Source organism: Telmatherina bonti (genome assembly GCF_933228915.1).
Source record: "Telmatherina bonti genome assembly, chromosome: 3".
NCBI lineage: Eukaryota > Metazoa > Chordata > Actinopteri > Atheriniformes > Telmatherinidae > Telmatherina > Telmatherina bonti.
This window is the reverse complement of record NC_136621.1, coordinates 33,057,004-33,083,026: the sequence shown is the minus strand read 5'-3', so window position 1 is coordinate 33,083,026 and position 26,023 is coordinate 33,057,004. Positions and strand designations below refer to the sequence as shown.

At 37.8% G+C, this 26,023-nt stretch overlaps 1 protein-coding gene across 1 annotated transcript; it reads left to right on the top strand.

Annotated features, from left to right (window-relative positions):
• Positions 1-4,232: 4,232 nt before the first annotated feature.
• On the top strand, positions 4,233-24,125 carry gpr83 (G protein-coupled receptor 83; the record flags this gene model as incomplete). The annotated part of the gene is made up of 4 exons (XM_079263840.1): positions 4,233-4,634; positions 5,257-5,382; positions 20,819-20,952; positions 23,417-24,125. 4 exons carry the CDS (start codon positions 4,233-4,235, stop codon positions 24,123-24,125), a joined length of 1,371 nt encoding a protein of 456 aa, XP_079119966.1.
• Positions 24,126-26,023: the final 1,898 nt, after the last annotated feature.

Genomic DNA, 26,023 nt, shown 5'->3' with positions numbered 1-26,023 from the left:
CTGTGATATGTTGGACTAATATCTAAACAATGCGTCAATACTACCAAATGAGTTACATGTTAATGTATGACGGATTAATGAAACATTTGAAGGTTACATACTTAAGGTCTAGCAGAAAGGATGGAAAGATTTACTTTCCTAGTCCACATGATGAAGTGTCCATGGGAGAGACATTGAACTATAAAATTTCCACTGGACCTTCATCAGATTGAGAGTGTACTTGTTAAGAACAAATAAGGACAATGTAACTGAAAAAAAAAGCCTAGACCAAGAGCAGCTGGGTGAGTGTGTGTAAATGTGGCAGGAATTGCGAAAACCTTTGGAGTGACCCAGTGCTTTACTGTACCACACCTGATACTTACAACTCATTTAATCATTTAGGATTGTTGCATTAAACAGACAGGGAACATGCTCTGCTAAAGTATTTATAGTTTTGGTATTAATTTAATGTATTAAAACAGAAGCTGCTTGTTTTTATATTTCAAAGTCCAACATCCTTTTCTTTTTTTGCATATTAGCTTATGCTTAGGCTGCAAGTTTGGACAAAGCAAATACTGGAATATGGTGCCTTCAACATCAAATACGATGCTGATTAAAGCACAAATCAAGTTTAAAACTGTAAAACGAATCCATGATTCCTCAAATCACTGAAACACAATTACTTGTTTTAAATACAAGAAATCAATAAATCGACGAGTAAATGACATCAGACTACGTTTGTCATATCCTGCTCTCAATTTATGAAGTAAACATTTTTTTGTTAACATTAGTTTTCAATTTAAAGTAAATAATTAGTCTTTAATATGTCTTTTCTTCAAAGCAAAGAACAGAAATAAACTGTGAAACTACTATATCTACACTTTCCCCTCCCCTTTAAAATCTTATATCCATTTTTTTTATCCGATCTTTCGACACCCTGATTACGTTGCATCCAAATGAAATTCCACAGAAAGTAAAAAATGATATTAGCAAGTTTATTAGCTCTAGGTTAAACAAGATAAAGAAATCTATGGTATGAAGAGGAGACAATGAAAAGCTTCTGTGGAATAGAATGAGAAGCTGAGAAAAGGAATTGGATTTTTATACAAGGACTGCTACAGTATGGTCTTCATGCCATGCTATCATAAATCATTGAGGATTTTCTTAAGATGATGCACTGACATGTTGCTGATGGAGACTGTTTTTCATCTGGCTGACACATTTCATTGTTACTTCGCAGAAAAAACTCTAAACTAGAAAAGTAATTGTTCCTAAGTGAGTTTTGCATCATAAGTCTCTGAATCTATCAGAGGGTCTCCAACACAAGAACGCAGACTCAGGCTGTCACAAAGCATCATCTGACTGAATTTACTACAACTACAGTGTGTAGTTTCCCTTCTGTTTTTGCAGCTGTTTTCATTTTTCATTAACATCCTAAAACTTCTGCTGCACCAGATAATAAACCTTGACTTAAAACTGACTTATTAAATGCACATAAAGTGTATAAAAGCAGACTAAAACACTGATTTGCTGGTTTCCATCTTGACAGATATTTGAAGTAATACGACATCTTTCTCTTCTTGCTATCCTTTAGTTATTATCTAAATTATATCTAATTTAGACATTAAAGGGGAACCTTCAAACAACCTAACCTTCCTAGTTTCAATTTAGGTATTTAGTTTTCAGCTGCACAATTTGATAAATGTTGTAAGGTTGACTTGTTTTTCTCAGCAGCTCAGCAACAGCCCTTGTGGGCGAGAAGAAACAGAAAATGTTACTTTCAGCGATAAATCACGAAACCTTTTAGCAGACTTAACAAAAGATCAAACTTTCAAAGGATATGGACAACTTACATAACTTCACTTACAATATTCACAACATCTTACTGCAGGAGAGAAGAGTGTTGTAGTTAACTAAGCAAACATCTTTGTGAAAGTTAATGAGTTGAACATGGAGGCTACACATTTTGCTAATCTGATGATGTGCTCTTATCATCAGATGCGTAATATTGTTAAATCATAGTAAAACAACATGGGCTTAATCCCCACAGACATGGTGGTGTACTGAGCTCTGTTAAAGCTGCCTCTTGTTTTTTTCCCCCCGCTTTTTCCTGCTACAAGTGTTTACATTAAAAATGTTCCCTCTTCAAGAATAATTATTGATCCAGAGCTGAAATACTTCAGTTAACCATTTAGTTGCCAAAGTAGCAAAATTGAAATAAGAACCAGAAAGCTTAAATCTATCTATCTATCTATCTATCTATCTATCTATCTATCTATCTATCTATCTATCTATCTATCTATCTATCTATCTATCTATCTATCTATCTATCTATCTATCTATCTATCTATCTATCTATCTATCTGTCTATCTGTCCGTCTATCCGTCTGTCCATCTGTCTGTCTGTCTGTCTGAATATATATATATATTATATATATATATATATATATATATATATATATATATATATATATATATATATATATATATATATATATATATATATATATATATGTCACATTAATAGAAGTGATTGCGTGTTAACTCAGCCTCAGCATGTGATATCATCTCACATCAAATACTTACTCCTGAATCAAATCAAAACAATATCACATGATGGCAGAATGTGAGATAATCATACCTGCAAACAGGTATGATTAATACCATAAGTGTATTATATATGAAAAGGTGATGAGCAGTATCCCTAGGTCTGCTGGCATTTTTAGGTTAGACCAGTCTGTTTTTAAATCCCTGATCTAACTTGGTTTTTTTACATCAATAACAGACACGTCTGCCACAATGATATGAAATGCCACCTGCAGATGCTGCAGCTTTACAATGTTCAAGCATTAACATGCGATAAGGACTTCTGAAGAAGTTGGAGGGCGAGTGGAGGATGGTTTCAGGATGAAAAGGTACCAACTAAAGACATGTTTTCACTCTGCACCTTTTATTTGTTCATTGTTTTGCTTCAGTTGCAGCTTAGTTAGCTTCAGGCATAGGTTGACTGAGAGGGATTAATAATGTAAAGTATTTGGCTAAGTATAAATTTTTGTAACATTTGCCGAAAGGGCTTTGCCTTCTATTCATACACAAGAGAGAGAGAGAGAGAGAGAGAGAGAAAGAAAAAGGACCTGACCAGAAAGCCTTGGTAGAATAAATAAATGCACTTTTGTGCATTTGCAAAGCATACAGTCTTGATATGCTGCTTCTCGTCTCACAAGCATCTTTGTTACTACGGCACAATTTTCTTGTCAGAAAATTATGTCTGTGTGTATGCCTAGGTACCACACCTACAAGTGTAAACACTCAAATTCTAACAAATACTTGCTGTAAACCATGGGTACCCAGGATTGTGGCCCTCAAGGACTGGAGCTGGCCACCCCTGGTGTAAACTGACCTTTACCTGGATAGCTCAGATGCCCAAGTGCAAGAATACAACATTTAATGTATTTTTAAATGTTTTTCTTTAATGTTAAAAAAAAAATAACATGTTGTTAATGCATCAATCACCATTTTTTTTATTTATCAACTAATTTTATGAAGTGTATGTAAAAGTCACAAAACCACTAGATATCACGAGTGTACCAAGTTAACTTGCTGAGGAAACGAATAAAACTTATAATTTGGCTCAAAGCAAGGTTATCTGTTATCAATTAAGTACAAGGGTTTGTGAGGCTGTTTTTAAAGTAAATCATAATCATTCAGAGTAAACAATAGTTAAATAAATATAAATGGGTTTTAGTTTTAATGATCTTTTAAAATTAGTGTTAAAAAGTTATCAAAAATGATCTTGCTTGATTTATTTCTTTTATTTTTTAGACTTCATGTAGATGAGATCCAATCTGTGCCCATGCATAGAAAATAAGCTCCATTACTTTGATTTTTTGGAGCTTAATGTTTGAGAAAAGTGATAAATGCGGCAAAAAAACGAGGCATTTGAAAGGTGTCTTTATGTTTATATATTTACACCAGAACTGGATTATGATTGTAAGTCTGAATTTAAGGTGACACACTTGATGTGCGGCGCACACAGACGCGCGAGAGCGCGCGGATGCGCGGTGTTTAAAACAGTCGCTGGGAGCCACATTCCAACTTGTTGCTCATGCCTCAGCATCTCAGTAGCACCTCAGTGACACGCGTGACGGAGTGGGTGAACAGCTCTCAGTTCCACAGATCAGAACAAGGCGGGAAGAGGAAAAAAAGAGATGGAAATGAGAGCGGTGTGTGTGTGTTTCACGGTGTGTTTCTGGATGTGCGGCTCTCCCTGGACAGCAGCGGGACAGGGACTTAACCGCTCCTCACTCCTGGGAGATGACACGCTTCCTTACACGGAGGGTTTGTTGAATGTTTCCGGACAGTTGGGGAACCAGACTTCAGGGCTTTTCCTCCTGGACTTTGACGAGGGTCTGCTGGAAGACTGGCGCTCTCTGGCCAGTAGGAAGAGCAGCGGGAAGGAGTCGCAGGACAGCGGCGTGAAGGCGCTGCTCGTGGCCGCTTACTCTCTGATCATCGTGATTTCTCTCTTTGGAAACACGCTAGTGTGCCACGTAGTGGTAAAAAACAAGCGAGCCCAGTCCTCCACCAGTTTATTTATTCTAAACCTGGCGGTGGCTGATATCTTCATCACGGTCCTCAATACACCTTTCACCCTGGTGAGATCTACTTTACGCAGCTCAGCTTGGAGGTTGCATCCCATCTCTCTCTTTCTCTCTCTCTCTCTCTCTCTCTCTCTCTCTGTGTGTGTTTGTGTGCTGTTTATTCTCTACTCAGACTAGACCTGCACGTTTCAAATAAGCCAAAAAAGCCTCAACTTATATACATTTGGAAGGAATAAGAAGTTCACGCGAGACTTATATTTTAATGTCAAAAACACACCGCGACTAAAATTCCTGTAAAAATGAAGCAAAAGATAAATGTTAGTTTAGCTCTTATTTGTAGCAACATTGGTGTTTTGGAGGCTTTCCAGGTGTAAAAGACTAAGGTAATTCTGGCTGTGGGTACATTGTATAGCGCCCTGGATGTTTACACCAAAAGATGGCGCCAGTGATGCGATCCATATCGCCTTAATTTTCTTTTTGTGTGTTTTGAGGTGTGTGTAGGAATAAACTAATCAATTGAAACATGTATGTTTAATTACATCAACTAGTAAATGATATTTTTATTACAAAAGCATTTAAAATTCACAAGTGAAGAACATAAAATTGTTGACTGAGATGAGGTGGGAAATTGAACTTACATGACCTTAATGTAACGTATGTGTGTGTTTCTTGACAGGTACGCTTTGTGAACAGCACATGGGTATTTGGGAGGACAATGTGTCACATCAGTCGCTTTGTACAGTACTGCTCCCTACATGTCTCCACTCTCACCCTCACGGCCATCGCACTGGACCGGCGACAGGTTTGTCTACATCAGGGGATGAGTAATCATCTCACAACCCTCTCCTCTCTTTTCACACCTGACTCCTTTCCTCTTCTTTCAAGTTTAACCAAACAAAAAAAAAAAAAAAAAAAGGATTTAATTTAACAGAAGTATATATCCTTTAAATAGCATACACACTTGCAACATCATTCAAGTGTTTCTATCAGCTTTATAGGGAATTGTGTAGAGGAAACATTAAGTAACAACATCATCCTCCTTTTGTAAGTGTGAGGGGCAAAAAATACCATCATCATAATGAATACAGGCTTTGTCACTCATAGCTCCCCTGACATGCTTCAAGATGCATTTTACAATATGAGAGATGAAGCACTGAGATATATATTTAGATTAAAATCCAGGTGAGAGAGAAGATGGGGTGAAATGTAGCATGTCCATTTGGGAACATGTAGAGCACGTTTAAGAGCTTTGAGATGAAAGCTGCTATAAGTTCTATCTGATTTTGTTCGAGATAATCTTAAAAAACAGATTCTCCTCAGTGTAGAACAGTATATTCAATAAATATTCTGATTAATAGACCCTGCTGCAACAATTTCTTATGGGTTATTTTCATGCTGATATACGAGTTAGATAACAAAAAACAAAAACAAAAAAAAAAAATGCTGGGATGCTGTGTGGAATTTATATAAAAACAGAATGCGGTCGTTTTCAGATCAAAGCCGTATTTTATTTCCAATAGAACACAAATAACATATCAGATGTCGATCGGATGTTTTTTTACTTAATGGTAAATAGCTTCTTTTTTTTTTATTTCCATGGCACCAAAAAAAAAAAAAAAAAAAAAAAAAAGTTAAAACAGGCAAAAACATGCTGGAAAAGTAATCAGTACAAATGAAAACCAACTGGAGGAACATTAGCGACTTTTTAAGTCAACTGGCAACATGTCAGTAATATAACTGTGTATTAAAAGAGCATGAAGGCAGAACCTCTCAGATATAATATAAATATAAGGGATACTACACAAAACTTGATACTTAGGATCTTCAGACCATAAAAGTGGTTCTACAATAAACACAAGAATGATTCTCTACTGGAAGTAACTACACAGGCTAAAGAAAATGTTGAGAAATCATATGATCAGATGAGAAATACATTATATATTCCACATATGTAGATTAAAGCTCTTTTATTTAAAGAAGAATCCACATGTGAAAATTTCTCTCCTAAAACTCCAGCATCTAGTCTCCATGCTAGCCAGATATTTACAGAGCTGTTAAAAGAATAAGGGATACTACACAAAGGTAAAGATGACCCTGTTCCACTCCGGTCCAGTGTCTTTGGCGATGTGTGTGCAGTCCCCCTCAAACAATTGTGATAGTATATTGTCTATTAATTTCATAGTGCAGATAATTTATACTAAACAAGGTTTGCAAAGAGCTGCTTAAAATTACATTTCAAATGCCACCAAGCTAAACAGAAACCTACTGCTGCTCCACTGATAAGACTAATTAATTTATACATTATTTTCTGCCACTGAGTCAAATTTATTCCACAAAGCCCATTTAAAAGCACTAAAAATGTACGTGAAGGTGTTTTTTTTTTGTTTATAAAATTTTTTTTTTTTACCTTTTCTTTGCAGCAATTCATTGTTGTACTGATGTAGATGTGGTCTGCTTTGGATCTCTGTATGCTAATTATATTATTATCCAATGAAGGGATTGAAAGGGGCAGAAAAACATCTCTAGCAAAACCAGAACTATGTTACATATTAAGTAGGGGGGGGGACTTTAACACGTCATTATTAGGTTGTAATTATTTACAGAAAAATCAATGTGTTCAAAGTGAATGCATTTAATTGCAACACACAGAATGTTTATCAGTGCAGAATTTCCTGGTACACCGATTACACTGATGCACACAGTTGACATCTGCTTATAACTTAGCAGCTTTAGTGCTATATTTACTAAATTTTCAAACAATCAATGTCAAACCATACCTGTCTCACCAGGAAACATGTCATTTTGTGAATTGTCCATGTCTGTAATTTGCCAATATCTGTCATGTGAAATAACAGGAATCTCAATACCTGAAAATCCAAATCCTAAGCTATAACCATTTCCATTCTTGTCATAGTCTCAGCATTTATTGTGTAATAACTGCCTCCAGCCATGCACATAAATTCCAACCTAACCATTTGTGAACGAGCACATGGTTTAAAAGGAAGGAATATGAGCCATGTAGGTCTTGAGCCCACTGCAAGTGTTTTCATGTATTACCATGGACACTTGATCAAAAGTGTGAATCAGCAACATCACCTCCATTAAATAAAGCCGGCGTGCAAACTTATGTTTTTTCACGCTGATGTTTCGGATATTCCGACTGGAAAATCAAAAAGATAATTATGCTGTACAATTCTAAAAATTAGCCTTTATAAATTATCATTAAACTGTTTTCCAGTTATTTATAAAAATTAAAAGTATCACACATTTGCAGACCAGTTCTCTTTAGTTATTTCCAACATGCTGCTTTGGCCACAGACTGATGTGACCATCAGCTCACACTGGACCAGTGGTTCCACTGGCGAGAAATGTGCCATGTAACTTGGCTCATTAAGTGCTGTATTTAAATTACAAATTAGATCAAATAAAAATGGACTTTTAGAAAATTAATGCATTCATTCATTCATTCATTTTTTGAACTGCTGACGCCTATCCCAGCAGTTATTGGGTGAGAGGGAGGTACACCTTGGAGAGATCGCCAGTCCATCTCAGTGATGGAAAACATTGAATACTTTTCTTATTATCTGAATTCGTCATTGCTACCTCCAGAGTATTGTACCTCTGCAAATGCACGCATAAAAAGTCAATTTATTTCCTATTAATCATGCAGAGCTTTTCATCACAACACAGAGCTCCACATGATATTCTCCTCCATTTTGGTAATTGTGCATTAAAAGCATAGACACTTTGGCTCGATTTAAGGTTAGGTTGTTCAGTGCAAGCACATATTTGCATGCATGTATTCATATTTATAGAAATATGAGCTGCTGTAACTGTGATCAGACTAATTGAAAAACGTGTGTTCTCATGAACTCAAAATAACAAGGTTTATTAAGCTGATTTTACTTAATTGAAGGAAAATACTGCAGCGATTCGACTGCAAATCTTTGATCTATCCTGAGAAGACATCACCACAAATATATACACATTAACAGAAAAGATAGCTATTCCCTCTATTAGGAGTCATTATTATTGCCCTGTCATGTTTCTTAAGACTTTCAATTTCACTTTTGCCTGAAAGACTTGATAGTCAAAAAGATGCAGGCCTTTGTGTTGATGTCAGACTGAGCTTGGAGAAGGCGCCGGAGGACACAAATATAGGATCGATGTAAAAGGGCTTTTAATGAATTTCAACAGTGTAGCAAAAGACACAAAATGCAGTGCAGTAGGGTGAAGGCCTGGCAAGGACATGACAAGATTACACAAGCTAGCTGTCCAAACACAGGGGCTGTGTCCGAACATCTGCACTATTCCCTAACTCATCATTTACTACATATGGCTACACTGTATAGCACACTACGTAGTGCACTCATTCTGTTGGCAATTCGGACACTAAGCAGCCGATTTTTGCCTTGTTGCAGATCACATGCCTACCCACTGTCACCACAGCAACCTTGATGTGTTGTTCCAAATCCAATCCAAACTCATGAAAATATTTTATTTCTTTATGTTGTGTTTTATTCTTTCTTTTCTGCAGATTCATTTAATAAATAAGGATAAATGAGCTAATTGATTTTTTTTTAACCTTCTTTGACGTTTGTGTTACTTGCGCCACTTGGATCTCCTTCCCGCAATGCATTGTGGTCTATCTTGACCCGTCTAGTGACCATCGATGCTCACTACTTTTGCATTGTGGGTAATTTTGAGTGCACTACTTTTTTTCTCTCTGGACATTTGGACATCCTAGAAAATGGCATGAGCACTATATAGGGCATTATGTAAGGAACAGGGTGGGCATTCGGACACAGTCAGGGATAAAATACAGGGAAACAGGTGCAACACAAGAGGAGAACGAGGTGAACACAGGTGATCTCCATCAGCGCAGGGGCAGGATAATCCTGGGAATTGTATTGTTGGCTCGTGATCAGTAGGCACTGACCCGACCAGAGGAGGAAGAGGCATGATAATTGAGGAAGTAACAGAAGAAGCTTCTATAAGGAAAAAGAAAGAAAGCAAGACAAATTGTAGTCATTAATTATGTATCATTTACCGCACATATAAATTATTGAGGGCTGTGTAGCTGCCTGCTGCACACTTTGGTGTGTCTGACTCCATTGGTCCCATTCCTGGGCTTCTATGCTGGGAAAAGGAGAGCAGTCTAACCAAGCTATAACCAAAGCTTGACTTAAGTGTCCATGGTAAACATCAGGGATCACACCTCTAGTCCTCAGTGGCCAGTATTCCGCAAGTATTTGGTGTGTTCTTGGAGATACACCTGATTTAAATAAATTGGTCATTAACAGACTTGTGGAGAAATCAGTTGGAGATCCATTTTAATTGAATCAGGTGTTGCAGGAGGGAAACATTCAATACCTGCAGGACATCGGCCCTTGAGAACCAGAGTTGGTGATAACTGGTCTATGGTACACACGGCTCCATTTTTTGTCACGTTTTTTTGTGCCACTTGGTTGTTGTAAATGGTTTAATGTAAAAAGCTGAAAAAAAAGACAATGGGAGAAATAATTTTCATGATAGGGTGATGTCAGATTTATTTTCTCTCTCATCTCCAATCAGTTTGGTTGTTTGAAACTAAAGAAAAAACATGGGCAACCCCCCCCCCCCCCCCCCCCAAGGTTACCACGTTTTCTCTAAAAAAGAGAAAATCTATTCAGTAACAAACAGTTTTCTGGACATCCAAGAAGAATGGGCAGACTGGCTTGGATAGAAGAACTCAAATGACCACTGTTTACAACCTAGAATTCTATCTCTGAACACAGAATATCCCCAGCCTTGATGCAAATGACTACGGCAGCTGAAAACCACACCACAAACCACTTTTGCCAGCTAAGAACAGGAAGCTGAGACTACAATTTGAAGTTTCACTAAAACTGGATGATAAAATTGTAAAAATGCTGCCTGTTCTGATGAGTTTTTCAGCTGCATCATTCAGGTGGTCGGGTTCGAAATAGTCATGAACAACATAAAAGCATGAATCCATCCTGTCTTTTATCAGTAGTCCAGGCGGCTGCTAGTGTGATGGTGTTAAGGATATTTACTTTGCACACTTTGTACCCCTTATTGAATATAGCAAAACTGCCCCAGTCTACCTGAAAGTTGTTGCTGACTATATCCATTTCTTTATGACCACAGTGTTCTATCTTCTTACCATGCACCATGTCACATTCCTCATATCCTCTCAAACTGGTTTCTTGATCATGCCATTGAGTTCAATGGCCTCCAAGGTCACCAGATCTCAGCCCAATTGAGCATGTTAGCCCTTTAAAGCCCAACCTTAGAATAAAGTCATTTTTAAAAAAAATATGAAGTCTTTATTTGGCCTTTAACAAAATCTGAACAAAAAAATTCAATTTTTTTTTTTAGTTTTTTTTTTTTTTTTTTTTTTTTTACTATTTATTACCATGTGATGAGTCAAAATTTCTGTAGAGTAATCATCTGCTTTCTGGTGTCCACCAAAGGGCTGGAGACCAGTATCATACGGGGTACAACAGGGTTTTTGTAAAGTTTCTACCATAAAGTGATACAACATGTCTCAGAAACTGTATGTATACAGTTACAATACTCAATACCAACTATAACATAAACTTAACTGATCAATATAGTGTTACATGTAACCTGTTAAGACAAAAAAAACTAAACAATCTGAGATTCCTAAATAATGCAAAACACAACTGACAAGTAATAGAAGAGCCTAAACCCCTCCTACACTTCCCTCCTAAAACAGATGGTACTGCCTGATTAGACCTCAGCCTGATTTAAGGAGCTCCAGGACTCTTTTCTTTGGCAGGACTGGTGTGGTGGAAAATACTCTGGTCTTGAGAAGTTGTAATACATCTAAGAGTCAACTGTCTTCTTACAATGAACATTTTATTATAAACTAATACAAGCACATGCTGGAGCTTGGAGAGAGAACGCTCTCTGCAGATGCTGAAGTAACACCCAATTATATACCATGCTTAACTCCTCCTAGTTGCTGGGCAGACCACAGAAAACAATCATTCTCTCCTCCAAAGCTAAACTGAGCTCACTAAGCATCAATCACTCACTATATTACTTTATTGCCTTTAACCTTTAACCTTTAGACAACTGGTCAACCAAGCTGTTGACAAAAACAGATGCCCTGCAGGAAACTCTTCCTGTCTCAGACTTTGTCTGCATATTCCAGACAAGGATCATATGACTTAAAGAAAGCTTTGTGCATTGACACAAAACACAGCAGGATCACAGCAAACCAATGCATATATGTCTAATACTTAATACAAACCAAACTCATAACAATTTTCCCCAACACTGGGAACTCCACACAGGAACTGGCAACTCAAAAGGAAAGTATATTAACTGCAAGCCAAGCAAATTGACAAGGTGACAAAACAAGTTAACTAAATGTCAGTACCCAGTTAGTCAACCCCCTGTCAACCCAGCTAATAAAAATATAGAAAATGATTAAGTGTATTTTTTAAGTAATTGGGGAAAAAAAAAGAAAGTTACCAGACCTTTACTGTATGGCAGCTCAGGCCATCACAGTAATACATACCCATAATAATCATTCATTCTTTCATGTTTCTGGATTAATCTCTGCCATAAATAACCAAGGTTGGTGATGAAGACAGAAAGGGGGACCAACCTGATAATAACAAGGTGTTCTTCATAAAGTAGACAGTAAATGTAGTGTTTGATAGTATTGTAGTGGTCTCACCTTGAAAATGAAAGGCTATCAGTTGACAAAGTGGTTGTCTTTGCTCACATCTAAAATACTTTAGAGGAAGCTCTACCAAGGACATATTGTATGGTGCAGATTGTTTGAGTATTGTATGGTTTAAAAAACACAAGTAAATAAGAATACTCCGATTAAATGAGCAGAATCAGAATTTTTGATGATATAATAAATGCTCAAGTCTTTGCAATAATGTTATATGTCCAATAGTATAAAATGCTGCAGTAATATTTGAAAAGACCAGCACAGATAAGACTGATTTTGACACCAAAACCTATCAAGTCTGATTAAGACTTGGATGTAATACTAACAGTGTCACTGTCAGCAGTGACATCAAATCACCTACAAAAATGACTTTGTCATTAGAAACAGAAGATCGGATTAAAAGTTATAAAACTGTTTGTAAAACTGTATGTACCAGACAGAGCATATAACACAACAAACAAAAAGAGGTTTATGGGACTTATGTTTCTGAGAGAGGCTAAGGAAAAGACTTTCAGAGGGAGTATGAATTACTTGTTAATCCATTCATCTATTTTCTGCTGCTTAGCTAAGACATCCCTTTCCCCAGCCACACTCACATGCTCATCTGGAGGATCCCGAGATATTCCCAGTCCAGCTGAGAGATATAATCCCTCCAGCATGTCCTGGGTTTTCCATGGGGTCTCCTCCCACAGGGGATGTGGGAACACCCCACCATGGAGGCGTCCAGGAGGCATCCTAACCAGATGTCCGAGCCACCTCGTCTGGCCCCTCCCGAATACTTTTTAATATAATAGCAAATTTGGTATTGAAATTAACTTGGACTCCACCTCCTCTGCCTGAACTTCTGGAGTAGATGTGGATTCAAAAATCAAGTGTCAGAAGAGAAAATAAATCTAGTTTAAGATCAGAAATAAGATGATTTGCAACTTTTGCTGTAGAGCACAAAGATCAAATATTTAAAAGTTTGCATTTTATTATTTAGGATGGTGCCATTTGTAGAGAATTTATAGCGGGAGGGAGGAGTGAATGTAACATGTTTATTACAGATTTTGGGCTGTTCTCACTTATATTAATACTATAATATCTGAAAAAGCACAGAGCCGAAGCAAACAGTAAAGAAACCATAGGCTGAAAGTTTTCGTCCTGGAATTTGTAGCGTGATGATGCCTTCATAGCTGCCATGTAGCTCAATAAGACCAGCAGGTCTCTGAATTGACCAAAAGGGAAAACAGGAGAACAACTTTATTTCTGCCCAACTCCATAATCGTGCTGCGGAAGTTTTCCTTCTCCAGAACCTTCAGGTTCTTCCCATGCCTTTATTTCTAATAGCCAGCTCCAAAGAATCCATTGTCGCCCTTCTGCTCCTGTCTTAATGACTAAAGACTAACTGCTCTTACATCGGAGGTTATTGGGTTCATTCGAGGACATTATCCTTTTATACCTGAAAACCGGCACAACTCAAGTGCACACACAGCTAAAAGGTTAGCTAACACTTCAACTGCATTTTTCTGTTCTCCAGCATGTGAAATTTCAAGAATAAAAGCAAAAAAATTAAGATCAATGTCAACCCCTCCATCTGCAGTTTCATGCAGAGGCACCCAGGCTGAGAGAAAGAACACCGTTAAACATCCCTAATCTGACCTTCAGCTGCAAAGATGGTAGGTGGTGTGTTGCCTCTCAGTAATTTTTTGTCCTTTTTTTTTTTTTACCTCATTCTTTGAGAAGGATAAAGGCTCATTAACAAAAAAGGTATCTGTCTAGATGGTCTTTTTAAATGTGCAAAGCACTTTGAGCTATGTTTTTAATCTATGAAAAGTGCTTTATAGATTTGATTTGATTTGATTGCATTTCTTTGCATTTCATTTTATTTGAACATAGTGTGCATTAGCTAAATTGCATCTTTGGACAACTCATACTAAAACAGCAAAAGTGATACTTTCTATGCAAACTACTACAACAAACCTGCTACTACTTGGTATCTTAGTAAATTTAATGAAAATGCTTCAGGTTGTTCAAAAAAGGCCCCCAGCACAGATGAAAATTAAATTTTCTTTACACTGCAGATACTTCTCCATACTACGTACAGAAGCTCTAGTAAACTGTTTGCACAGTAAGCCATCCAAAATATCAGCTTCCCCACTTCTGTCAACCACTCCACTGTGCTAAATGTGAATTTAACAAGAGCACTTAAAATCATTTTCGATCCCACCCACCAGGCTCACCATTTGTTTCAGCTGCTCATGCATTTACAGTGAAAGAGTGTTTTCTCCCACTTTAGTACAGATATTTAATCCACTGGAATGCTCATCATGTATCACTGGCTTGTACATAATATGATCTGTAATTTGTGAATGATGAACAGTTGGTTAGATGTGGCTGTGTTTTAATGAAATTTACTCCTACAAACTACACAGAAGTCAAATTCCACATGCTGGCAGCAGGGTTGGTACAGTAAACTGAACTGAAATGAGTGCTGCATGATCAAAGCCCAGTGGATGAACAGTTACTAAATGCAAAGTCACAGCAGTCATGTAGTGGATGAGAGGAGCTGCTAATTTACCTCAGTGAATTACTCTGATTTTGCAAATTAAAATGAATAAATAGAGAAAAAAAAGAACACAACATTACTTCAAAAAGACCCTGGTTGAGTGGCTGGATGTACAAGAGGAGAGATCTGCCTGCATTAGAATGAACATCAAATCAATAAACGAGAGTTAATACAAAGATCAGCAGTGGACTTTATATCAACTGTTCTGATAATAAACGTGCTGCCCATGCTGCTAAAGTAGAAATAATTGTTGTTGATTTTGTTATTTACAAGCCGGAGCAACACAATGGCTTTAGTGATTGAAGTGTCCATTTCAGAATGGTGCAGCGACAGAAACTTGTTACTGAACAAGAGGAAAAAAGACAAGAACTAGTTACAAACTTCAGAGCAAATCAGCTCATGCACATCCTGATTCACATCAGGGACCCTGCTGTGGAGAGGAGGCAGGCACCTCGTTGGAGTGCACATGTGTGTCAACATTATTCTGTCCCTGCACACCACTATTGTCAATGAAGCTGACCAGCACCAGCATTTTCTGCCAAGGTTAAGATAAGCTTTTCTATATGTGTATATATATATATATATATGTCTATCTATCTATCTATCTATCTATCTATCTATCTATCTATCTATCTATCTATCTATCTATCTATCTATCTATCTATCTATCTATCTATCTATCTATCTATCTATCTATCTATCTATCTATCTATCTATCTGTCTGTCTGTCTGTCTGTCTGTCTGTCTGTCTGTCTGTCTGTCTGTCTGTCTGTCTCAGATGAGAATGTATGGGAGGATGAATTCAGGTGTCTGGTGCATCACTATGTGAAGTTATAGGGACATAGGAAAAGCACTGTAAACATATTGTTGCTATGTCAACATAGTTTTCCTCTTGGGGTTAATAAAAACTGATCATTCTTACCATGACTTGCTGCTTACTGACCAAGAATATCCCCCTCTGAAAGCCCATGTGAGGTACTGTCAATATACAGGCATATGGCCATATTAACAAGAATATAACCGCTTGTGGTCAAAAACAAAGTACTAAAGAGTAAACATGAAATCCATGCCAGTGACAGATTCGTTGGGAAAAGAATCTATTTTAGCTCGGATCTTGGTTATTTTTAATTATAACTAAATGATGCTTCACAGTAAACATGTTCTAGTAAGCATGTTCTAGTCGGCTGTGAGGCCGACTAGAACATGCCAAATTGTTTTTGTCATTATGTATTGTATTAACTTGTAACCGTGACAACTGGCCATGGCAACCCTTTTGTTGATCTCAGTCTCATTTTATATGAAGGCATGTGGCTAAAAGTGTGCTACAGTGTTTGATTCCATCTGCCCTACATCCTTCCTCCTAATGGAGATGCAATGACTTGATAACCATTTAAATTGGCAATAATGTGCCAAAGTGGAAACAATACAAGGGATATTTCTTTCCTAGTGGGGGTAGTATTTATAGGATGCCAACAACTGTGTTGTTTTTGTGTATGAACAAACAATATAGTTGGAATGAATCAGATTCCATGTCAGTAAAATTAATTTATATAGCACTTTTCTCAGAAAGGTAAATGTCAAAATACCCCACAATAAAACACAGAAAAAATATTTAAAACAGCAGATGGGAAAAGACAGTGGAAAAGATAAACACAAAAACATTTGATTAAAGCCCTGTTTTCCCAAAAGCAAGTGTAAATAAATGCCTTTGTCCATAAAACACATTTTTTTCAGACTAATTTTGCCATAGTTTTTCCGAGCAGCTTTTTCTTAAAACAAAACCCTAAAACTAATCTGTTTTCTAAAAGGTCTGTTGCAAAGCCATTGACATTGTAATGAAATTAGCTCTTAAGACTGTCACGAGAAAGAAAGATAGAGATTTCCCTAGCTCTGCTCCAGGGGGAGAAGCTCATTAAAGAGCTGAAATAATTAACAGCAACTGTACTAAGGCTGTATGTTTGTGCCTCTGAACTGTTCAGTTTACATCATGTTAATCATGCCTTCATGGTTAAATAACTGCAAATAATCTTTTGCTCTGAGACTAAATTAAGGGAAGAGCTGCTCTGGCAGAGAAACAAACAATAAGCAATATGCAAACTGGTCTGAAGACTTCTGGCTCTGCTGCAGTATGTGTCAACATTTCTATGAAGCAGGGTAGGTGAATGTGTGCATACTTATTTGTACATATAAAATAAAAAGAAGGTGATGTGGCATTGCTGATGACACTTAAACTTTGTGTAACAAGCTTATTGAAGCTCCTGTATTGTGAGCTACTTGAGCAGGGGTGGTGCTGAGCCAAACAATCCACATATCCTTATAGGTAATTTGTTCTTGCCCTTAAATAGGACCCTTAGGTGCTTCCTCAGCTGGAAAAAAAACACAGTTAGAGCTAAAATGCATTATTTCTGTTACAAAATCCTCACCTTACAAAACGGACACATGCTGCTTTAAACACAAAAGACACATATTCTTCACATGTCAGCAGGCTACAAGATGTTATTTCCTAAATGAACAACATGTGAGATCAATTTTAGAAGGAGAATGAAATTTGTGACCCAGGTACAGCCTCTGAAATCACAACCCCAGCTGAGAAAATTTGGATTGATTTGGATGGTTGGTCTGTACTTAAAGTCTGTTAAAGGTTTGGAAGAAAAAAATCTCATGTTAAAATCCACTGTGTCTGGTTAAGAGCATAGAGAGAGATTGCAAGATGATTATGTTCAATTTGTAAAATAAAATGCGTTGCGAATGACTTCAATGTCACATTGTACACACATTATAGAAAAAGCTTAAAAATGTTTCATTTAAATCAGCAGTTCCTTAAAGCTTGATTAAAACAATGAGGATGAAAAGACAAACAGATAAAAAAAAAATCTGAATCCAGTATTAACTTGACGATGGTTTTGTTAAACAATTTCATAGAAATAAGGGAGACTTTTGCATCAGTACCAGAATAAACAGTCCCCACCATTACTAGTGTGGGCAGAATGGGCAGAGTGCACACCATTTATATCCAATCAATAACACAGCATTATAAGCCCCATGTACAGCCGTCACCGCTGGTTGCAAGGTATGCAAATGCTACATGTACATGTCAAGCAAACTCTGGCATGTACAATCAACTATAATGTCTTTTAAGTCATTTAGGTTTTATAAAAGGAAAGGTACAAGCTTAAAAGGATGTAAAACACTGATAAAGTACAACGGCAGCTCAACTGGACACTCGCCTGACGAGACATCGTAGGACAATGCTTCGGGAGAGACCCAAAAAGGCCCAGACTCCCCTCACCCTGGCCACTATTTCAAACTTCCCAGGGAAATCCTGAGACATGCAGGTCAGGCGAGTGACAGAATGTTGTGCGTCTCCCATGTGGAAGTGCCCAGAAATCTCCCTTGTGGTGACGTCCAGGAGGCATCCTTTTTTTTTTTTTTTTTTTTTTTTTTTTTTTTTTGTCTTGTCCAGCATTTAGGCAAGCAGAATGATGGTCCGGATGCTGTGTTCTGCTGAGCAAATTTTCTCTGCCAAGGGAAGCTTTACAGATATAATGATATATATATATATATATATATATATATATATATATATATATGTATATATATATATATATATATATATATATATATATATATATATATATATATATATATACATACATAAATATATACATATATACACATATACACACACACCTCTATGCACACACACACATACATACGTACAAACATATACGCACTTGCCATGCAGAGTGGAATGTGTTCCGGAAAAGGTGGTCATGCCAGTGTGACCCCTCCCACACAAAGGCAAGAGGCACGCCAGGAGTACCCCCGAGACCGGGGCCATCGGCAGCCACCCCCAGGCGCAGACCCCAACCGCCCCACCCCGGAGCCAGCCATGCGCCGACCCAGGAGGCGGCAGAGGGGGGTCCCAGCCAGAGTTCCCTGCAGTCAGGGGGAACAGGCCATAGCAGGCCCGGACCAGCGAGGACCGGCCCCGCCGGGCACCGGCCACCCAGGGCAGACAGAGCGCGGGCCCCAAGAGCCCGGAAGCAGCCCCCCACCCCCGCAGGCAGAGGGCCCAGCCCACACCGACGGAGGGCCGGGATCCCCAGACCGCCAGCGAGTGGCAGCGCTCCCCGAGCACCAAGACACCCCCATGCCAGTGTTGTTAAGGGTGGGAAATCTAATTTAAAAAATAAAAAATCGGGATTTTTTGCTTCACAATTTTAAAATAGATTTTTTTTTTTAGTAAAAAACTTTTTTTTTTTAAATTTGAAAAATGATTTTTTTCCAAATAGATAAAAATAATCCACTATAAATTTTTTGTCCTTTTTTTTATTGTTTTTATTGATTTTCTTTACATGTCTTCTTGGTCATTCTAGCAGCAGAATGATGGTCTGGCTACTGCGTTGTTTTGTTCCTAATTGAAATCAAGAAAAATGACTAGCAAAAGAAGTTTTGTACATCTTTTTTTTGTTTTGTTTTTAGTCTACAAAAATCAGCAATATCGAAGTATTGTGAGAACCGCAATTTAAATCTAATCGACACCCAAAAAAATCAGAATCGAATTGAATTACGACTAAAGCATATTGTCACAGGCTTAATAAGTCAATATGATAATAATCTAATAATATCATTCATTTTCTGAACCGCTTAATCCAATGCAGGGTCGCGGGGAAGCTGGAGCCTATCCCAGCTGGCTTTGGGCGACAGGCAGGGTACACCCTGGACAACTCGCCAGTCCATCGCAATACCAATACCAAAATAAGAAGTTTCACAACTTTCACATTATACAAACTACTTGGCTAAGATGACGGCACAGAAAACACAAAAGACGTCAATGTAATAGTGTACAAAACAGACAATGTGTGTGTTGGAAACACACACCAGGAATCTTATTGCAATTTATTACTTACTGTGCTTGTGTCTTACCTTCTGTACATGTATGTACATGTATGTACATTTACAGAATCCCTCACATCCCTGCTACTTATACTTTAATGCTTTGCAACTAATGATCTAATAATACGAAACAGTGTGGGCTTTTTAACCGAGCAGAACCTTGATTACAGGTACGTCAACATTTTCTGAAAATAACATACACATATTGAATGCAAGGCAGTAATGAAGCTGTTCTTTATATATTGTTGTAAATTAACTCTATGCTCTATGAAACCACTCATGTGCAAAAAACTTTCTAATTAATCCATAATCTCGTCCTCTCCCATCCCATCCAGAGCTGTATGCTTTTAGAAACTAAGGATGGAGTAAAATATTTAGTGATTCATTCTTTATGGAGTTAATAAAGGCACTTAAACCTAAAGTTTACTCTGTTTGGGATTTAAAAAAAAATATGGAAAAAGCTGTTGAAATGAAACCATAGATGTGTTCGTAGTTTCTAAAATCAAAATGCTACATCTCTGCTGAGGTAGAGCCGCATAAAGCAGAAGGTCAGTACATTCATCATGCCATAAAAAAAGACATTCAAAGAAATATTCCATCTGGGGATTTTTGCAGAAAGGCCAGCAACAAGGCTAAATTTGTTATCTCATTGCTTGAAAGGAGCAAGAAGCTTTTTTCTATTTGATAGATGCTACACCAGCATTGATAAGGCAAGGACGCCGTGTTTCTATTTAACTCCTCTGCTCACTACTAAACAGAGCAGAAGACAGACATTTCTCTTCTGAGATTTAGTCACTGTGAACTCTTGTAAAAGGGTTTTTTTTTTTTTTTTTTTGTTGGAGCACGGGTAAGGTTCATAAACACCTTTTTAATAAGGTGTACTGTTTCGTCCTTGTTGCTATTTTAAATGTTTTTAGTTAATAACATGCTGCAGTCTTTGCCTTTGCTTTGCAAACTGACATGAGTAATTTCACCCGCAGGGCTCTGCAGATGCTTTATATTGATCTAATATGTGCAAAGGCATTTATGTTTGCAATGGATTTGATCCCTGTTTGGTTTTTTTTCCCCCCTCAGGTGATTTTGCATCCTCTGAGACCACGCATGACTCCAGCACAAGGTGGTGTTTGGGTGGCTGTCATCTGGACAATGGCCAGCTGCTTTTCCCTCCCACATGCAATCTACCAAAAACTTCTGACTTTCACATACAGGTAAACTGATGAACAGCTAGGAGAGATACTGCATAATAAGTCAGATTTCCTCCTCTGTGGATGTTTACTTTTATAGCATAAGTCAAGTAGATGTTAGGAACCTTAAAGCAGTGAGATCAGATGAAATCAGTCAAAAGGAAACAATATTTTTCATCCATAATCTGTTATCAACAACCTGCTGACAATTCAAGACTTTTAATTTCTCTGTTGATTAGCTGTGATGAACTAGTGCTTGAAAAAAAGATCTGCTTAATAGCATTTTTTAGGATAAACACTTATATATTCTAGGCTGTTTGTGTTTGACGCATCATCTGTTGTCAATCCCTCGCTTGTACACCTGCCTTAACAACGGCGATGGCGATGGCCGGTTCTCTCAATGCATGACATCTTGAAAGCAGCAAATTTTATAAAGGCTGTAATGTTATAATTGGGGTGGGAATTCAATTAAAAAATGATCAAATTCATTATAGGCGTTGTAATTAATCAATCTTGATTTATCCCATTTAAATCCCATTACAATATTTGGCCCCAAAAGCAAAATACTTTTTTCATTTAAATTAAGTTTAGTGGAGACCTCAATCAAATAATAGACAGAGACGATGTTGTAAAGCCAAGCTTCGATAATTTCAGGAAAGTGCATTTAATTGCATTTCTGTTCATAATAGTAGAAATAGAAATAATTTCTGGCCAAAACTGGACGAAGCTACAGTTTAAGTATCATTTTAAGGACTTTAACAACCAGCTCTAGCTGTTCTCTAAGTAAGAGTCTAAACCATGTTACAGTACTTTGACTATTTACATGTTTTCATCAACACTCTTCATTGGTAGACCTTCATTTCTGACAGTAAGCCAGGGGGAGATTATACATGTTGCATTTTTAGTCTGGCCATGCAGCAGCTCCGACTGCTGTGCATCAGTCTAATAGAGGTACCAGAGAAATCATGCACTGACAAACCTTCTGCGTTATTTGGAATGCAAACTTTGATTAAATGTGTTATTTTTTTAAATGCATTCATTTCTCTATAATTAATTAATCACAATTAATGTGTTAGAGTCCCATTCTTCATTCGTGACACAGATGTGCTAAGTCACCCACAGTACTAATGCAGACTTTGGTTTATAAATATCAGTCATATATAACTATTTTTTTCACACATTTGTATAAATTCACCAGTCATTTTCAAAATTTGTATTTTGACTTTTTAAAAACCTTTTCTTGGGGTACATGGGCAATAGATGACCAAACTGCGAAACTGAGCCCGAAAGGCCTCGTTGGAGATGTCGCCCTTTGAATATCAAGCCTCTAAAGATGAATGTTAACACAGCTAATGTTTAGCTTACATATTTCTGGCCGGTGTAGACTTTGCATTAGCCCCATTTGAAGACTGAATTGTGCATCTTGAGCTTTATAAAAGCAAAGAAAGCCTTGAGATGAAACTTTATCTGTCACTTTCTTATCTAAAACTTCAATAAATTCACAATCTATATTCTCCTGCGACCTTTATGCTGAGATATGCTTTTCAAACCTTACAAATTATGGAAAAGATGAAGGTGCAGTCTGAGAAGCTGTACACTGACACACCCGTTTATCCCATTATGTTAATTGTGTCCACTGTTGCTATGGCAACAGTTAAGCTGTGAAGCATTTACTGACTCCTGTGCAGGTTTATCATCAAAACATATCTGAACAAGCAAGATTGTCTGAGGGATCTACAAATTCATTTTATAGGGGTTGAACACGTGCGCGCACACACACACACACACACACACACACACACACACACACAAATTTACCAGCATTTAGTGCTTAAAATTGATTCATCAAAAATTATTTTATCATTAAAGGTTGTTTATATTGTGCTTTGGTTTCTTATCATGAATGAAGTAAATTCCCTGATAACACCTTTTTCCACTTGTGAGTACTTCAGGGAACACAAGAAAAGTCATTGTTAAGTAAGGAAAGACACCGTACTACTTGAGATATTTAAAATGACGTCTAATTGTTAAGCATTTAGCAGTGAAGGGTTGGTTTTTATTGCTTCAGAATACAAGATAAAGCACAATGGAGAGGTGATTTATGGAGATTAGTCCTTTCTGTAGCTCATCGAGCCCTTTACACGTGTTATTTTTTCAGTAATTCAGTAATAGTTAAAGGTTAATTATCGCTCTCTTATTTGTTCCCTGTATGTTCAGCAGCTCGAATGACGATGTGTTGTCTCTGTTAAATGTGATTTTTTTTTTTTTATTCCCATTGACTGAGTCAGTTATCATCTTCATAAACACTCAGTGTGTTTAGCTATTTAGCTTAGATTTTACAGTCAACTCATTTACAGGTCAGCCTAAAATAAATCTGAAATCCATTTGCATCCTAAAGCTGCTTAAATGACAGTTTTTGCTCTCTTTATTATGATTTGCTCTCCTTATGTGTTTTCCATTCTCATTTTTCCTGTTATGACTTCATCAGTAAGGAGAAGGAGAGAAGCCTGTGTGTCCCAGACTTCCCAGAGCCATCCGATGTCTACTGGCAGTACATTGACCTCTTGACCTTCATACTGCTTTATATGCTGCCGCTGCTCATCATCAGCGCCTCCTACACCACAGTGGCCCGTCGGCTGTGGCGCCACAATGCCATCGGTGACACAACAACAGCTCAGCATGCCACTCAAAGGAGGAAGCGCAGGCGCACGTTGGCCATGCTGCTCCTGGTCGTGGGAGTGTTTGCCATCTGCTGGTTTCCACTCAACTGCTACGTAGTGCTCCTTTCCAGCCAGGCCATCCACTCCTCCAACGCTCTGTATTTCTGCTTTCACTGGTTGGCGATGAGCTCCACCTGTTACAACCCTTTCATCTACTGCTGTCTGAATCCTGCCTTCCGCCAGGAGCTGCGCCTCCTCTTTGACAGGTGCAGGTGGAGACGCAGAGCAGCGGTCGGGTTGGAGCCAGAGCATCGCCCTGCAGTCGCCTGCGCTCCCTGTCACCGAACCGCCTGGCCTGACAACCACCAGTCATCTAGGCCACGACAGGCTCTGGCTCAGGACTTGTTACAGCAGAGTCAAGCCTCATCAAGTCATTCCCACAACCTGAAAGACGCACACGTGCTCTTCACTGCAAGGCAGGCGCTAACAGGGCGGACCGACATCCTCTCGGTCGAGCCAATTGTAGCGGTGCGATGACTGGACCCAGCTCTGATGGGAGACATCCGTATGTAGGATTTAAACACAAAGTCTCAGAGGTTCGTCTGAGCCAACACACGACGCTGATTGTAACAGTGTGAGAGGAAAGCACTTTCCTAAGACTTGACAGAAATTGTGAGATTATTTCACCATTTAGAGTTCATGAAATGGTTTTGGCAGATATTTCTGCGTTTTTTCACACCTCTGTCCTTTTAAGATGGATAGCTTATAAAGAACTGAATCTCTGCATATTAAAAACTGACAAACCATTCTCACTTTGCAGTCCATGCAGGAACTCTTTTGACTATTTTACATTTCCTCGGATGGTGCAGTGTGTCCTGAAGTTTATGTTAAAATATCTCATTTTTCATGCGTACTCAAAGAACGTCTCACCTGCCTCACTGTGAGTGGAATGCATTATGATGCTATCAAGGCTTCTCATGTACTTTTCTTATCCTTTTTCTTTGTGAAAAGTGATTAAAAGAAAACAGAAAACAACATATTTATGAAATATTAGGCATTCATTTTGATGGTCTAAATGGAAATGTCTTTTAATGTCTGTGATGAGGAGAGTATGATAAGTGTTTATCCATTTCTAAGAATCTCTCTTGAACTGGAAAAAAAAAAAAGCTGCTGCTTGTCAGAAGAGAATAATTTTTCCCCTCCATTTTCCACACAAGAACTGATTCTCAGTGGGTATAAAGCCTTTGAGAGTGAAATCATCTACATATTTATTCACAGGCTGCTTCAAATCCACCCTGCTGCCATAATTCCTTTTCTTCTTGCCTTTTTATTTACTCAGCCAGGGGGCTTCTAGAGTCCCCAAAAAGACAAACAGCGACAATATACTGAATGTTACAACAATTCAAGTTTAACTCTTATAAAAAAAAAAATCTCCAGTCCACAATAAGTTTCTGTCATATTTCTCCTGAAACAGATTTACAATAAAGATCTTAAGGTTGACAGTCATGACAGATTCATATGTTTAATGTTGGCAAGATGACCAGACATTCTACATGAAAGACTGGATGTAGCGCCACGACTCTACGAAGTGATTTGAGGAGAATGTATGAAGTTTGAACAGTCTGAGTACATGCAGCGCTTTGTTTTGGGTGTGTTTGACCTTGAAAAAGCACTCTGTGCAGCATGATTTGCTGGAAATGTGCGATACAAATAAACTTAACCTCATTGAACTTCAGAACCACAGTTTTAGACCTGCGACATGATGTCTGTTCATTAACTTCCTCATTTTTATGTCCGGTGTATTCAGTCATTGCTTGAATGCATCTTTTATGCAACTGTTCACAAACCTGGTGAGGATGCAGCGGGCGACAGAGCGATTTGATGATGTTTAATGAAGTAAAACTTTGTATCAAACTGAGCCTTTATGATGGGGCACAAGCCCAATATTTTATTGTCTTAATTTATTTTTTATGATTGTTATTCTTTACATGAAAACTGGAAGATTGGAAAGTTTACCAGTAGAGCCAACCACAACACTGACACACAACAAGAGAGCCAATTGGTTATCACGTAGCCATGGCAACACCACTTTTACCTGCACTTTTTTTTTTACAGCATTATAATCTTCTGGGCTCTTCATATCATCGCTTTTTCTGCCACAGAGTTTTTGATTTTCTTTTAAAAAATGTATCAGTAATGGCAGCAACTTTTTCTATAAAGGCAAAACTGTGTAATCATTCAGATGCTGTTCTGGGTCAAAAACGAATGTAGATCAGCCTCCTGGCGCTCTCGGACAGTTTTAGTGCCCAGGAATCTGTTTAATAAAAGATGGCGTACTTTAAAACAATTTAAAAACTTGTATTGTGTTGCTTTTAACACATTCTGTTATAACACTATGGTGACAACCCTTCAGCCGCTGTCTTGAGCTGTTTTCT